The sequence below is a fragment of the Megalobrama amblycephala genome, linkage group LG1 (genome assembly GCF_018812025.1).
Source record: "Megalobrama amblycephala isolate DHTTF-2021 linkage group LG1, ASM1881202v1, whole genome shotgun sequence".
NCBI lineage: Eukaryota > Metazoa > Chordata > Actinopteri > Cypriniformes > Xenocyprididae > Megalobrama > Megalobrama amblycephala.
The window spans coordinates 62,977,485-62,995,669 of NC_063044.1; the positions used below are offsets into that span (position 1 = coordinate 62,977,485).

General features: G+C 35.7%; 1 protein-coding gene across 1 annotated transcript; it reads left to right on the forward strand.

The window, feature by feature from the left end:
- Positions 1–310: 310 nt before the first annotated feature.
- On the forward strand, positions 311–17,882 carry rnd2 (Rho family GTPase 2). The gene is made up of 5 exons (XM_048208132.1): positions 311–678; positions 4,135–4,222; positions 12,691–12,800; positions 15,932–16,066; positions 17,326–17,882. Exons 1-5 carry the CDS (start codon positions 568–570, stop codon positions 17,593–17,595), a joined length of 714 nt encoding a protein of 237 aa, XP_048064089.1. The 5' UTR covers positions 311–567; the 3' UTR covers positions 17,596–17,882.
- The last annotated feature ends 303 nt before the right edge of the window (positions 17,883–18,185 follow it).

Genomic DNA, 18,185 nt, shown 5'->3' on the forward strand with positions numbered 1-18,185 from the left:
AGACAGACAAAAGATGACTCATGCAATTCTTCGAGAAATCAGAGAGAGAGAGATTCAGCTATTTGCAAACACTTTTTTGACTTTTAAAAATTAAATTATAACATCTATTCTTAAAAGTTCCACTAATGTTCCAAGTGGATGGCATTTTACATTTTTCGTGATATTTTCATAATATTTTTCATGACCTTGGGAAGCCTGGATGAGTGGTTCAGTGATGTGTCAAATCACATCGTTAAAACAATTTCCATACACGAGCTAGAGGGGTCGTTAATTCACACCGTGCCCAAACCAGATCACATCGTGTCATTAGACATCAGTCGAGACGAGGCAGCAGGACCCGCGTGCCCGGCTCATGACGCGAGGCTCCGCGCGTGGTGTCACCGTGGGAACCAGGAGACTGACAGGAGGACGGGGAGGGGCGCGCGCCAATGTGAGTGGACTCTCTCCCTGGCACACACACACACACACGTCCACTCAGACTCACTGTGAATCAGTAGTTCGGCGCTATAAGGACCGTCATCAGGCAGCGGATGGTGCTCGTTGCGCGCTGGGACAGTGCTGCTGATAATGATGATGATGGAAGGACAGTGCAGTCGCTGTAAGATCGTGGTGGTCGGTGACACTCAGTGTGGAAAGACGGCGCTGCTGCATGTGTTCGCCAAGGACAGCTACCCAGAGGTGAACCATTATCATTCATGCCATTACTAGAAAAACTGAAAATAAGTTTGTAAATTATACGAATGGAGGGATGGCAACCGTCAGAGTAGCCTAATAGTATGTCTGTTTTAAACCAAATAAACATAACTGAAAGTTGCTTTAATTATGCGATTCAAGTTGATCAATTGTTATGAGTTAAATAAATTGCATGATGTCCCGTGCATGTCGCACTGGATAGAAAAACAAAATGCTGGAGCCTCGGGGTTGAAGTGAGGCTGCTCGTGTTCTTTTCAAATTACATTGCACTACAAAACTATCACAGCTGTATTGCAAGTTAGGGCCAGTTGCATAAACACAGCGATTATCAACTAGTACTAGTCTGACCAACTTTTCGTTCTCAGATTAGACCAGTCTATGTTTTATGCAACTTATTTAAAAAAAAAAAAAAAAAAAAAAAAGATGACTAGGCTATTGGGTTGTTTTAAAGGGATAGTTCACCCAAAAATGAAATTATCCCATGATTTACTCACCCTCAAGCCATCCTAGGTGTATATGACTATCTTCTTTCAGACGAACACAATCAGAGATATATTAAAAATATCCTTAGTCCTCCAAGGTTTATAATGGTTGTGAATGGGGTGCCGTGTTTTGAAGCCAAAAAATAATGCATCCATCCATAATCAAAGTAATTCATAGGACTCCAGTGAGTTAATAAAGGCCTTCTGAAGCGAAGCGATGCATTTTTGTAAGAAAAATATCCATATTTAAAACTTTATAGATTCAAATAACTAGCTTCCGGCTAGTACGACCGTACGTAGAATGCGCAAGCCGATTTGCGCCAAAAGAGTAATCCTCTGACGCGGTGCATGACGCAGGATGTAAGAGTATCGTAAGCTTAGATTCCTCTCGCGGTTCAAACAAATAGGACTGTGCAACAAAGTCAGGCTCCTCTTCTCTTATATCAAAATCCCAAAATCTCTTTAAAAAGATTTCTCTTTAAAAATGATCGTTTGAGACTTATAATACGTGACCGGTCATTTGTTTTGCCTTTATTAACCCCCTGGAGTCCTATGGATTACTTTTTTTATGGATGGATGCATTATTTTTGACCCCCCCATTCACTATAATTATAAACCTTGGAGGAATAATTATATTTTTAAATATACTTTATTTTATCTCCGATTGTGTTAATCTGAAAGAAGATAGTCATACACACCTAGGATGGTGTTTCATTTTGATTTTGGATGAACTATCCCTTTAAACCAGCGGTTGGGTTAAATGTTTGACCAACCTGCTGGGTAGTTTTTATTTATCTCAACTATTTTTAAAAAATTACTATATGGCTGGCTTAACATGAACCCAAAATTTAAATTTATTAAACATATTATCAATGAATCTGTTGACCGATGGTCCTCCCTACCAGTCTCATTGATTGGCCGTATAAACATTATTAAGATGAATATTCTACCAAAATTTCTGTATTTATTTCGCTCTATTCCACTTTCCCCTCCATTGGGTTTTTTCTCTAGTATGAAAAAAAAATTAACCAAATTCATTTGGAATAATAGACGTGCAAGTCTTCGCCTAACATTGCTATATCTTCCTTATGACAGAGGAGGCTTACGTTTACCCAATTTGCAGTGGTACTACTGGTCTGCCCAGATGGCTTAATGCCACCTATTGGTTTTCCTCAAAGCCACAGTTACCCTGGGTAGAGATAGAATCGAAAGTTGTAAACGAAATGAGTATGGACCTGTATTTATACTCTGACTTGTATAAGAATCTAAAAAAGGCTACCAAAAATCCATTTGTTAAAAATACTTTAATAGTATGGAATGATGTTCAGCACATACTAGGAGAAGTTCCAACTCTCTCTTACTTTTCTCCTATTTGGGGAAACAGGGACTTCAGACCAGGGAATAATGGCTCTGGCTTCAAACAGTGGGCATTAAAGGGTATCCGTAAGGTTGGAGATTTATTTGAGGGAGACACATTGATGACCTTTAGAGATCTTAATGAAAAATTTGGAATCCCAGTGACACACTTTTTTAAATATTTACAAATTCGCAGCTATATCAGTGTTAAGCAAAATTATTCCCTATCTAGACCATTACCAACAGAACTAGAAAAAGCTATGTTTTTTGAGGATCTTAGTACAAACCAAATTTCACAGTTTTATTGCAAATTTGTTAATAGCTCTAAAGAATCATCTGAATCCAAGAGAGTTGCTTGGGGTACAGATCTACAGTATGACCTTTCAGATTTAGAATGGAGCCAGATATGTATCAGAGCCCAAAATTTGTCAATTAATACTAGATTTAAGCTGATTCAATTGAATTGGGTAATGCGTACTTATGTAACCCCTGAAAAGTTAAATAAGTATAACCCAAATATTCCAGACATCTGTTTTAAATGCCAAAAACATAAGGGAACATTCTTTCATTGTATCTGGGAATGTGAGGTGATTAAGACGTTCTGGCAAAAAGTGACAACAGTGATTTCCTCAATAATCTCAAAACCATTTCCAGTGACTCCTGAAATATGTGCTTTGGGTTTAATTCCTGTAAATTTATCACTATCAGGTTATCATACTAAAATGATTGACATTTGTCTAGTTCTTGCAAGACGTTTGGTAGCATTTTACTGGAAGAACATAGAAGGTCCATCTATTGATCATTGGTTGAAGGATCTGGCACACCACTGTGGGAAGGTGGTTAAAATATTTGAAAATGTATTTTCTTGGCTTATTTTCTTGTCATTTTACATGCTTAATGTTCAATAAAAATATGTAAAAAAAAAAAAAAAAAAAAAAACATTAATAAATGTTCATTTCCAACTTATTTTTTGCTAAATTTTAAGCAAACAATATAGTAATTTTTAAACAATAGTTGAGATAAATAAAACTACCCAGCAGGTTGGGTCAAACATTTAACCCAACCGCTGGGTGGTTAAAACAATCCAATCACTGGGTTTGTTAATATTTAACCCAGCATTTTTTAGAGTGTAGGTAAAATATAAATAAATATAAAGACTATAGACTATAAAGTCGATAAAATATAAAGACTGTCATTATTTATTGGTTTATTATATACATTGCAAGATCACAAAAAAAACTTTGTTCAAAAGGTAGGCTACTTTAAAGTCACCATGAAATCAAAATCGACTCGATTGCAGTTGATTGCAGTAATTATTATAAATGATTTATCAGTGCACATCATTATTTTTTAATTAAAAAAAAAAAAAGTGCTCTTGTAATCTGTCTCTCACATGACATCACAGCACTAGCAAACCAAAACCATCAAATCAATTCCCGCCCTACATTTTTTCTTGTTTGAGAAGCCGTTTCACTCGGATATACGTCACAATAGGGAAGAAAAGACAATCGCAACTTCTGTTTCATGCCGACTTTAAATAGTTGATGTACTGTCATAGTAGACTAAAATGATTTACCAGTATTCATATGATTTTTCATTGCAGAATTATGTGCCCACGGTGTTTGAGAACTACACTGCAAGCTTTGAGATCGATAAGCACCGCATCGAGTTGAACATGTGGGATACATCAGGTGAGATCTGGCATGACATCAAATGAAACTGCTCTCCAGAATACTATGATACCTTAATTATTTATTTATTTAAAAAAATTCACATGGAAGTAAGCTATTTTCTGTGAATGTGCCAAGACATCCAATTCATTTGCTGCTATAGAGAAACAACTATGTTGCAAATGCTGCAAATGGTAAAATAGTTTGTGCTAAAAACCAGTGTGTTTTATGTTATGATATTAAATTAAAATAATATGATAATAAGTAGCAGTTTGCAAAATCAAGCAGCATAATGGACAGTTTTTGTACAGCTAAAATGAAAGCGGGTTAGACCGGAAGTCTCGACACATTCAAGTTACAATGGCCATGCCGGCTCTTACGTGAAAAATAAGGTGGATTCTGTAGTAGGCAAAATTTTATTTACTTATTTTTGAGAAATCATCAAAACACTTTTTTACAGACCTACTTCATTTTCCAAACTGTTCAGTATACTACAGAGCACATGGTTCACAATACTGAATCCCACAATGTGCAGAACTTGACCTTAACCAGAAGTAGAGATGGTCTTATTATTGGGAGATACGAGGGTCCGTGGCACTAACATTGGAGAAAATGTAACAACCAACTCGTGTGCCTTGACAACCAATCACATTACAGCTTTCACGTCATTGGATTTCATCCAGAGTTGTGCGACAGTCAATCACTGTTTGTGGATACCATAGAAATGAATGAGAAGTCCGTGACTTCTCTTATAAAACACCATTCTAAAAATAGATCAATCCAAAATGAATGTTTAAGAGCAAACATGTTGAAGATTAGCCGAGAGGCTGTCGATTCATTAAATGATAAGCCGTTTTTCCACAAAAGCAGTTTATTAAGCGTACTGAAGCCGCTTCTCCATTGACATCCATTAAAAAATGGCTTCTGGTCTCCTTCCCTGCATACCACAGCATTGCGCTATTTTTTGCTAACCTTGTAGGCTTGCCTTCAGAAGTAACATCACTTGATTTTTAAGTTTTATAATTTTTTGCATGATAATTTCACGCCACTTTCTGAAAAAAACATGCTTGTAATACAGTCAAGCTATAATTTTGATGTACACCGTTCCACATTTTCTATATAATAATAAATATACTCTTACAATCCTTATTATATCAGGCAGTATGCAATAGGTAGCTACTCCAAACATAGCCAGTGATCTACTGTCACATTGTGCTCTAGTGGCGTCAGACTGATTAGGACAGTCTGGGAGTGTAAATTTTGAAACCTCCTCATGGATAGACAGATAGATGCAATAGCAAACATTCTACTGTAACAAATCCTGGTGCCAGTCTAGTCTGTGCATGGACGCGGTTCATTTCTGTCCCTGCCGAATGCCGACCGCTCCCATGGCCTGACCGACCCCTTGTGTTTTTGTATTAGAGTGACTGAAAATGGCACTTTGGTTCTCTTGAGTGACGGTTTTATGTGGCGCTTTCTACAAAGAGTCGGGTAGCAGAACTCTCACTGCTTTGATTTTAACAATGCACAATAGACAATACAGGGTTTATGAATTTTAGAATAGGATATGATACTGTTATATTGCTCTTGAGTCCTGGACTGTATCTGTGGGTGAGATGGATTCTAGCTTCTCTTCTATAAAACAAATTAGCCAGAACTCAAGTAATATGGCTGTGCATGTGTGTTTGGACAGTACTGTCAATGTGGATTTTTGCACACTTGGTGTTAAGCTACACTACTGCTGACACACACTCGTCCTGACACACACTTCAGGGGTTTCTCAGCAAGCGTGACCCATAAATCCCCCGCTCTAGGCCTCTGCATGTTTCCCCACCCTGCTATAAAAGTCCTTTATGGGAATTTCTTTTCTTGTCATCTCCGTTTTTAAGTTCCTATGGGAATGTTTTCCTCTCGCACTGTTGTTGTTGGTCTGTAGGGTTGTGCCGGGGTCAGACTGTAACCCTGTCGAGAGTAAATCTTCTCTTTACTGTAAGTGCTCTCATACACTGTCTGGGACACAAGAGTCCATGTTTCAGCATGATAATAAAGTTCAGCTGGTTGTGAACTTTATCACTGTTTAAAAATGGTGTCAGTAAGCCTTCTTGACAACAGCCAGGCACCCAGCTGTTATGTGTGCAAAATATGTATATTTAGATATGCTTTATTGGACCATGCTGTCTTACCAAAGTAACCTAAAAATGATGCTTACTGTAACTTGTAGACAAAATTTAAGACAAACAGAACAAAAATATGTAAATGCTAAACTAAAGCATTTCCCAGTGTATGGCCACAAGTCTTTCATATTACCTTTACTTTTATATACTGTGTATAGCATTCTATGCATTTTTTTATGCATAGAATACCAAGATGATGTTTAACATTTGGGAAAATGTACAGCATGCAACTGAGCAAACTGGATGAAGTACTGTACCCCACGATGCAATGCACTTGATTTGACCCTCCACCTCCATCTCTTTTTTAAAGGAAAACAAGCATTTTTATTTCCAAGATAACATCTGCTTATAGTTGTCTCCACACATTAAGCTGGGATAAAAATAAGTATTTTGGCATGGAAGAATTAGCTTTAAGTGCTACAAAACCATATGAAGAAATCTGACAGAAGAAGTGAGCTAAATCTAATAAAAAAATAAAAGTCCCCCTGTGGTGAAAATCAAGTTTTTAATGTTTATATGTCTATGTGGTGTTTTTAACATGCTTTAAAGTTCACCCAAAAATTAAAATTCTGTCATTAATTAAGATCTTCGTTCATCTTCAGAACACAAATTAAGATATTTTTGTTGAAATCCGATGGCTCAGTGAGGCCTCCATTGACAGCAATGACACTTCCTCTCTCAAGATCCATAAAGGTACTAAAACCATATTTAAATCAGTTCATGTGAGTACAGTGGCTCAATATTAATATTATAAAGCGACGAGAATATTTTTGGTGTGCCAAAAAAAACAAAATAACGACTTATTTAGTGATGGCCGATTTTAAAACACTGCTTCATGAAGATTCAGAGCGTTAGGAATCTTTTTGTGTTAAATCAGCGGTTTGGAGCGCCAAGGTTACGTGATTTTAGCAGTTTGTCGGTTTGACACGTGATCCGAATCATGATTTGACATTTTTTTAAGGGATTTAATTTTTTTTATCCTTTTTGAGTTTCAAAGGATAAAATTGACTTCAATGGGACTTTAAAGGGATAGTTCACCCAAAAAGGAAAATTCTGTCATCATTTACTCACACTCAAGTTGTTTAAAATCTGTACAAATTTCTTTGTTCTGCCGAACACAAAGGAAGATATTTGGAAGAATGTCAGTAACCAAGCAGATCTCGCTCCCCATGTACTACCATAGAAGGAAAAATAAATACCATGGTTGTAAATGAGGAGCGAGATCTGCTTGGTTACAAACATTCTTCCAAATATTTTCCTTTGTGTTCAGCAGATTCATACAGGTCGAGGGGGAGTAAATGATGATTTTTGGGTGAACTATCCCTTTAAGCGGCACTTTTAGAAAAAAAAATGCTACAAAAGCTGTCACTGGGGCAGTTCCCCTCCCACTGGGGTTACTAATATGTATGCTTTAGGTAACAAATATGTACCTTTTGAAAGGGAACTGCCCTTTTGTACCATTTTTCTGAGAGTGTTGGATAAAAGGAAGTATTTTGACATGTAGGGGATTAGCTTTAAGTGCTACAAAATTATGTAATCATATAGATAAATCTTAATTTGTCACAATGTCGGGATTTGTTATGGATTTGTAATGAATGTGCGTGAAAAGTGAATTTGCTGTTCTAAAATTTAGAAGATGAGCATATTGGCCCAACCATCTGGAGAACTGGGGCAACTAATGATTTGATGACTAATGAGAAATGAGTAATGAGAACGCTGAATGGTAATGAGAGGCTCCCTTTGTTTCAGTGTGTGTGATTTGTTTTGTTTCTTATATGTGTGTGTGCTTTCTTAAGCATTTTCCTCTGTATTTTCAGTTATTTCCACTCGTCCCTCAGTTGGTAAAACCAAAAAACAGAAATCCACTTATAAGGAAGTCTATGGGGCTGTAGTGGTTTGTTTACCCCAAAGACTTCCATTGTAATCACATATCTGTCAATGTGATTTTTGTTTGACATTCTGAGAAATTAGCTGAAAATGGTAATCAACATGGGGCAACATAGAGCTCAAAGGGAAAATTTAATATGTTATAGTGTTCCAAAGCTATATGACTGTTTTTCTGTGAAAAAAAAAAAAAATGGAATTAAAAAATTAATTTTAGTGGGGTTCAGTGTTGTTTTGAACCTCGTAGACTTTCATTGTATGGACAAAAACAGTTGAAACATTCCCCAAAACAAACAAGTCACTCAGGTTTAGAATGACATGAAGGTGAGTAAATGCTGAATGAATTAATTTTAATTTTTGGGTGAACTATCCCTTTTATGTACATTTACTGTAAGCTTATCCAAATTCCTAGATTTTTGAATAGAGAATTTGAATTCTGCTGACATAAAATCCTTTTTAACCTTTTTGCGCATTACCCTTAGGCCCGTTTAGACCTACAAAAATGCAAATATAAACACAGACTCACACAGGTAATCACGCTGTGTCTCTGATGGGTCTTAATGAGGTGTCTGAGGATGTGTGTGTGAGCATATGCGTGCTGCTCCCGAGCTAACTGACACTCTGCTGCTTACGGCTACATCTTCAACAATCTGTAATGACATCCCATAGAGTTCTGCTTCAGTCACACACACTCACACACAGCTGCACAGCTGGCAAGAGGTGAATCTAGGGACTGGAAGAGGAGAATGTTTACTGGCAAACATTCAGGTCAGCATTTCATATGGACACACTGTTCTTAACACGATACAAATTATGTCTAGCACTACTGAAGTAATCACAGTAATAACGTCTTGAAAATAAAACAACTGCCAGAGAATTCAGTGGTGATATTTAATAAGACACTGCAAACAAGACAGGAAATGAAGGTTTTTAACATGGTGTGAATGTTTTAGCATTGGCAGAGAAGAGTGACCATAAAAAACAAGGTCAGAAACACATACAGACAACAGGAGTGCTAAGAAGTGAAGTGTTTACACACATTCAAACACAGAGGCTGCAATGTGGCGCAGCTGTACAGTAAACACTGTCTCTCTCTCTCTCTCTCTGTGTGTGTGTGGGTGTGTGTGTGTTTGGGTTTACTGAGCCATACTTTGGGGACAAATCTGTCCCAAGAACTTAGCTAAATGTAAAAAAAAAAAATCTTGGAAAAACAAATCTGAGACATTCCATTCATACATAATGAATGGAAAATGATTAAAATGATACATAAAATTAAAATACATTTTATTGTTATTATATTAATGATAATAATAATAATAATGTATGAATCATTTTCCTTTTTATGAAGGGGAAGAGTATTATGATGATGACAACAAAAAGGGAAATTAATAATATATAACATTATTATTTAGTTATTATTTATAATAATGATAATAATAATACATGAATCATCTTACCATTTATGAAAGGTAACATTATTTTTGTTATTTTTTTAAATTAATTTTATATATCTTTAATTTATTATTTATTTTTATTATTATCAGCAACAACAATAATTATTTGTAATACAATCATTTTTTTATGAAGGTAAAGTATAATAATAATAATTATATATATATATATATATATATATATATATATATATATATAATTTTATATATTATTAATTTCCCTTATATATTATTAATTTTCATTATTATTATCCACAACAATAATTATATTATTTTTTTATTATATTAATTTGTAATATAATCATTTTTTATTAAAGTACTATAATAATAATAATTATTATTATTATAATTATTATATACAAAAATTATTGTACATTATTCCTTTTTATTAATTTTATATATCATGCATTTCCCTTATATAGAATTAATTTTCATAATTATTAATATTATTATTATTAACAACAATAATTATTACATGTAATATAATAATTTTTTTATGAAGGGTAAAGTATTATAATTATAATAATTATTAGTATATTGATATACATTATTTTTGTTATTTTTTTTATTCATTTTATATATCATTAACTTCCCTTATATATAATTAATTTTCATTATTATTATTATTATTATTATTATTATCAACAACAACAATAATTATTATTTGTAATATAATCATTTTTATGAAGGGTAAAGTATAATAATATTTGTAACGAGGCGGGACTCGTTAATAAATTATTATTATTATAATTATTATATACAAGAATTATTGTACATTATTCCTTTTTATTAATTTTAGATATCATGCATTTCCCTTATATAGAATTAATTTTCATCATTATTAATATTATTATTATTATTATTATTATTAACAACAATAATTATTAAATGTAATATAATATTTTTTTATGAAGGGTAAAGTATTATAATTATAATAATTATTAGTATATTGATATACATTATTTTTGTTATTTTTTTAATTCATTTTATATATCATTAATTTCCCTTATAATATTCCCTATATATATAATTAATTTTCATTATTATTATTATTATTATTATTATTATTATCAACAACAACAAAAATTATTATTTGTAATATCATTTTTATGAAGGGTAAAGTATAATAATAATTGTAATGAGGCGGGACTCAGGCAGAGATCCATTTGCAAGCTTTATTAAATAAGAGCATGGTCGTACAGGCAGGGGCAAAGCAGGGGCAAACAGGAACAGCAAGGGATAGGCAGAATCGTGGTCACGGTACAGGCAGAAGTCGGGACAGGCAGATATCATCCACAGGTCAGGAAACAATACACAGTCCAAAGGCAGGCAGCAGAGGGTCGTAAACGAAAGGCAAACAGGACCAGAAACAGGCAGGTAATCAACACAGGGAAACGCTCCGAATTGTACACAAGGTGAAACAAGACTTCGCAATGAGGTGGTGTGTGAGTGAGTCTTAAATAGTCCAGATAATGAGCTTCAGCTGTATGTGGCAATGGGTGATTGGAGTGGAGTGTGTACATGTGACTGGCAGGGAGGATTATGGGAATTGGAGTCCAGGAACTGACGGTGATCGTGACAATAATAATAATGGTAACACTTTATTCATAAGGTCTCATTTATTAACATTAGTTAATGCATTACCTAAGAAACTAACAATGTTCAGTATATTTGTACAGTAGTAACCTTTGCTAATGTTAGTTAATAATAATGTTCATGTTCGTTCACTGTGCAGATACAACTTTGGATCTTAATAATGTATTAGTAAATGTTGAGATTAACAATAAATGCTGTAGTTCATGTTAACAAATGAAAGCTTATGTTTTTAAAAAATTTCTTCTGGAAGTAGCGTTAGGATTTGGGTGATTATTATGGGTTTTATAATAAAAAATAAACAATATGAAAGTCTATATCGTGTCCTCATTTAAATAGCTAAGAAAGCAAGTGTATTTTAGAAGCTGTTGTAGGGAGATCAGAAAAAAGTGTCCCTGTGGACCAGCACACTCAACATGGAGACAAATAACAAACAAGCAATATGACAACAGTATCAGCCTTTCTTTCCCTTCCAGTCTCTCTCTCTCTCTCTGTACACTTTTATTAGTTTCTTCTTATCCTTATTTGCATTTAATCTAAGAAATTAGATTCAACCATCTTTCCGTGGCTGCGGTTGACAGACCTGCCAACAAGGATTGTGGGACATGACAGGGTGGCTCCTGAGGCCAGCCCATAATAACTGATAGCTTTGATCAGCGCTTCAAACACTCATTGTCACTCTCACACGTCCTCTCTCTTTCCCTCCTTATCTCTCACTGTCTATGTCTGGATTTGTGTCCTCACTCGAGGGAAGGACAGGAGAGTGAGAGATGAATGCAAAGTTCGAGAGAGGAGATCAGGAAAGACAGAGAGTATGGCAGATGTAGACAGTGGCAGTTCACCAGATGCAAAGTATGTATACTGTGCACGTTATGGAAATTTTCTATATGTATCCCTCAATGCTATGAGCTAAACTTGCCTATCTATAACTATTTTTACCTAATAAATAAAAATAGTATCTCGATACTTAAACTGAGACATTAAAAATCTTTGCTGTATTACTTTCGGTTCATTCATTAGGCTGAAAATGGTGTTAGGCATATTGCATTGTGGGAAACAACAGGTAAATTAGGAACGTTGCCCCGATCCCTTTGATTAAGGGGAGGCTTAAAAACATAATGTGCACAGTATACACACATTATACTGCAGAAACAGCATATATACGCTAATGTTAAAATGTTATTCTTTCCTGCTCAGGAACTCACCACTGGAGAAACATTGTTCTTTTTTTATCATCTGCCCTGCTGTTTGACCCACTGTACATAATTTGTACGTGCCGCAGCATTTGTGAGCACCATTAGCAGTGTTTCGCTCTTTGATTCGAACATCAGTTTTACCATAATGAAGCTTCTTTCTCCTGACCCCTCACTGTGCTTGTGTTCTACAGGGTCCTCGTATTATGATAATGTCCGGCCCCTGGCGTATCCAGACTGTGATGCTGTGCTCATCTGTTTTGATATCAGCAGACCGGAGACCCTGGACAGCATCCCTAAGAAGGTCAGAATCTCCTTTCCTTTCCCTTCTTCTTTTCTCTCATCCTAGAAAAGAAACAATACTTGCAATAGTGCATTTTGGAATGACATTATTAGTTGCAGTTGTAAACACGCACATACTTGCAGCATTAGTCTCTCGCTGTGAAAACACAATGCAATTGTCGACTAAGAGAAGTTTTTGTTTGTGGGTGTTTCGCAGTTGGAGGATGACGGCATTGTGGATTTACACAAAAATACAAGCTTTACCTAAACACAGATGCCAGCAATTATGTGGTGATGAGGGTGTGAGCCTAGAGCTGAAAGGTTTAAATGTGTTTTTCAATTTTAAGTCTATATATGTCTGGTGAGAAAGAGATGATGTAGAAAGAAGAGTGGGTAGTGTGAAAAAATATCACATATATTTATATCACAGTAACAGTAAACACTACCTTTCAAAAGTTTTAATGATAAGAAATTAATACATTTATTCAGCAGGGACACATTAAAGGGTTAGTTCTCCCAAAAATGAAAATTCTGTCAGTAATTACTCACCCTCATGTCGTTCCACACCCATAAGACCTTCGTTCATCTTCACAACACAAATTAAGATATTTTTAAGTCTGAGAGGTTTCTGTCTCTCCATAGAGATCCAGTGCAACTACAAGGAAAAAGACTTCATTAAAATACTCCATGTGACTCCAGTGACTTAAACTCAATTTCATGAAGCGATGTGAGTGCTTTGTTTGGGCAAAAAAACATAATTTACCACTTTTTTTACAAAATAATATTATCCAAAGCATGTTCAAGCAACAATGCCTCATGCGTCATGAAGCTCTTGTGAACGCATGTTGCAGATCAATATTTTTGTAAGTAAAGTGGTAAATTATGTTTTTTTTTTTTTTTTTTGCACAAACAAAGCACTCATGTTTCTTCATAAAACTGAGTTTAAGCCACTGGAGTCACATGGAGTACTTTAATGATAGCTTTTTCCTGCCTTACTGGACTTTGGAGTGGTAGATGCATTGGATCTCTATGGAGAGACAGAAACCTTTCAGACTTCATCAAAAATATCTTAATTTGTGTTGTGAAGATGAACGAAGGTCTTACGGGTGTGGAACGACATGAGGGTGAGTAATAAATGACAGAATTTTCATTTTTGGGTGAACTAACCCTTTAAACTTATCAAAAGTGTCCTTATCATGAGGACATTTATCATTTTACAAAAGAGTTCTATTTCAAACAAATGCTGTTCCCTTTTTTTAACTTTCCAATTACCAAAGAATCCTGAAAAAATGTATCATGGTTTCTACAAAAATATTTAAAGGATTAGTTCACTTTCAAATGAAAATTAGCCCAAGCTTTACTCACCCTCAAGCCATCCTAGGTGTATATGAATTTCTTCTTTCTGATGAACATAATCGGAGAAATATTAATAAATATCCTGACGCAGCCGAGCTTTATAATGGCAGTGAGCGATACCAACGAGTATGAGCTGAAGAAAGTGTCTCCATCCACATCCATCCATCATAAACATATTCCACACGGCTCAGCGATGCATTTGTATAAAAAATTATCCATATTTAAACAAGTTATGTAGTCAAATATCTAGCTTCTGCAAGAACGCCTTCCGTATTCAACTTACGGAAAAACGGAAGTGACGTTGCGTTCGTTCCGTAAGTTGAATAGGGAAGGCGTAGGACATACAGCGTAAGCTTTTTGAAGAATACGGAGGGTGGAAGCACTTGCAAGGCGATCATTTGGTTATATAAAGCATATACAGTTGTATTTTTGTAGAAAATGACTGATCTTTTCGCCAGATAAGACCCTTATTCCTCATCTGGTATCGTTTAAAGCCCTTTGAAGCTGCACTGAAACTGTCATTTTGACCTTCAACCATCTGAAGACCATTGAAGTCCACTATAAGGAGAATAATCCTGGAATGTTTTCATCAAAAACCTTCATTTCTTTTCGACTGAAGAAAGAAGGACATGAACATCTTGAATGACATGGGGGTGAGATAATTATCAGGAAATTTTAATTTGAAACTCAACTAATCCTTTAACATTGATCATAATGAGAAATGTTTCTTGAGCACCAAATCATCTTCATCATATGAGACTGAGGACTGCTGAAAATTCACAGGAATAAATTATATTTGAAAATATATTAAAATAGAGAGTGGTTCTTTTAAATTGTAATACTATATCACAATATTACTGTTTATATTGTATTTTCGATCAAATAAATGCAGCCTTTGTGAGCATAAGAGACTTCTTTCAAAGACAGAACTCAAACTTTTGAATGGGGAGTGCATATACGTTTTTTCAATTATTAGAGAGTGATTTAATCTGACGTAATTATCCCAAAATTTCCCGAATGCCTTTCATTCTCTAACTGTCCTAATGCTAACCCTCCCACACTGAATGCTTTTACACCATGACTTCAGCATCTCACCTCTGAGGCCACAGGGGCGGAGCTAAAGGCTGTTGTGGAATGTTGAGAGGCAGGCGATGACCTCCGATTGGCCAGTTAACGGTGGCATTTAAGGTTAAAGATCACAGTGCTGTTTGATGGATGGTTGAACACATTCAGAACCTGTGAAATGGTGCCATAGCTGAGATTGTTGAACCTTTGCAGGGACTGTGAATAACACACACACACACACACAAATGCACCATGCATGCTCACACATAAGCTGTCTGAATAACTGGCTCTGGATGGCTCTGCATTTAGCAGGAATGTTCCTGAAAAGGGCCTTGTCTGGGTCATTTCAAGCTACACTGGTGTTAAAGGAAATTGGAAGCTGTTGTTGTTTACCATGCCGAATAGTTAATTGGTAAAATCTGGTGTAAATATTGTCTGATTTGATTTGGATGTGCATGAGTACGACTGTTTGCAAGTAATCAGACAATAGCTGGTTAAATTGCTTCCCTAATTCTCTCTCTCATGCACACACAACTACATTATTCACTCATTATGCACACATAAATGACAGGAAGGAAGACAAATAATGTACCACAAGCTCACTGTATTAAAGCATAAACAACTATTGCAAGTATTGGCTAGAAAGTAAAATAAAATGAAAACTAGTCCCAAACTTTAAATACTGAGATCTGTAGATAGATTTTATTTAAAGTGATGGATTCTTTCTTTCAGTGGCAGGCGGAGGCTCAGGAGTATTGTCCTAATGCAAAGTTGGTGCTGGTTGGCTGTAAGCTGGATATGAGAACAGATGTCAGCACCTTAAGAGAACTGTCCAAACAGAGACTCATACCTGTCACTCATGAACAGGTGAGCGTACACAAACTCGCACTAGAACATGGAGAGAAAAGAGAGATTGTGTTAGGAGTCTGTTCACTCAACTGCTGCTACACAAACACAAGAACAAAGGCACGTAGTCAGAAGGTTTGCTAGCAAGCTAACAGTTAAAAACAGAAAAATCGCTCAAAGTGTCTACATTAATATGAATTCAAATTTAAAAAATGAATGAAACACTTCTTTTATGTAAACCAAATAGCTTCCTCAAGGACTATATAAAAATGTTGTTGAAAAGAGATGAAGTATCACATCTCAGACTGCAGTATACAGCTTGAAATGTTGTCAACTGCTCTTACATTGTGTTTTAAACCTTTTAAGCACACACAAACACTAGAAGAAAGCTCTATAATTACACATAGAAACAGAAGTACAGAGAGAGCATTAGAAAATGTTCCCTCTATTACGTCAATGCTCTGAGCAGGTCAACTCGCTGTAGCAACATTTCATTATGAAACACCTAGCTCTCTCTATAATTCTGCTCTGTAATGAGAGAAATAATTGACACTTTATATGAAAATGGTACAATTCTTTGTCCCACGACTTTCATTTTTTAAGCATTATGGGCACAAATTACATGTTTTTGTTGTGAGGCCTATTAGATATATTCATGTTTTTCACGGACCTTTTGTTGTTAAAAAGAAAAGACATTTTAGAAGAGTTTCAGGTATTATTTTTGCACCCTATTCAAGGAAAGTATCATGCATAACCTGAGTTCAACATGTTCCTGGGTCAACATTTTTGTTGATCCTGGAACAACATTCAAATCAACCAATCAGATTTGAGGGACAAATTTACAGATTATGTCAAGTTTAGGCTTAAAATCATGAATTGGTGCTTCATCTATCATTTCCCTCTGATTTTTGGGATAACTTTTGGTTTAGGGGTAGGAATAGGGTTAAGACTGGAATGTTGTTCCAGGATCAACAAAATATGTTGACCCAGGAACGCATCTACCTCAGGACGTGCAAAGTATCATATAAAAAAAAAAAAAAACATTAGCTGACATGAACAAAAAGTACGAAAAAATGTTGAGGGAACGATAGAGTGTTTATTTTTGCTTTGACATTTGGTTCAGCTTTTGCTGTAATTCACATGAATACCTAAAAAGGGTTTCCATTAAAGAGTGACAAGGAAATTGTGATGTGTTTTTGATAGAGAAATGAGAACGTAAATGCTCCTGGATAGTTCTGACACAGTCCAATGATGCTGACTTCTTTCTGTCTGTCTAACAGGGGAGTTTACGAGCACGCGAGCTGGGCGCAGTTGCATACGTGGAATGTTCATCCCGAATGTGCGTGAACAGCGTACGAGACGTCTTTCACATCACCACGCTCGTGTCCGTCAGACGTGAGCCCGCCCCGAGCCTCAAGAGAAGCTCCTCGCGCCACGCTCTGAAGCGCATATCTAATCAGCCTCTGCTGCCAGTCAGCTCACAAGCCACGCCCCTTGAACCCACCCCGACCCTCAGGGAGGACAGAGCTAAGAGTTGCACAATCATGTAGACTAATGCATCTTTACATGCATACAGTCAAAGCAGAGTGTGTGAATGAAAAAAATGTGCAGAAAAGGCACAGAATCTCTGTATTTATGGGACACTGAGGGTCATATTGTCCCATATATGGCCCATGGGACTGTACAGTTGTGTGAATATATTATACAGAGGAGTTCTATTTATTAACTTCAAGCTTGCTTTTATTTTTTATCATTGTGGTATGATTTAGCAGACCTAAGTGTCAAAAAGTGTGTAAAGCAAATGGAAAAAGAATTAAAAAAAAAAAAGGGTTTGGAATTTTATGTGTGGACAGCTTCAATATTTATCATTTTTTTAGCAAAGACATTTTTTTTTAGTATCATACTTTCAGTTTTTCTCTTGGGACACACTTCTCTAGAGATTGCAGATCTGTAACAAGGTCATTTGTGTGGAACTAAATCCCTGGAATTCTGGAGTTCTGAGAATCTTTCCCCAGCATTAGCGATGATTAGCATTAGCATTAGCAGAACAAAGGCATCTGTGACTTCTGCTGTTCGCTCCTTTACATGTGTGACAGCACCATCAGTCATACTCCACGGCATCACAAAGACTTCATTCACA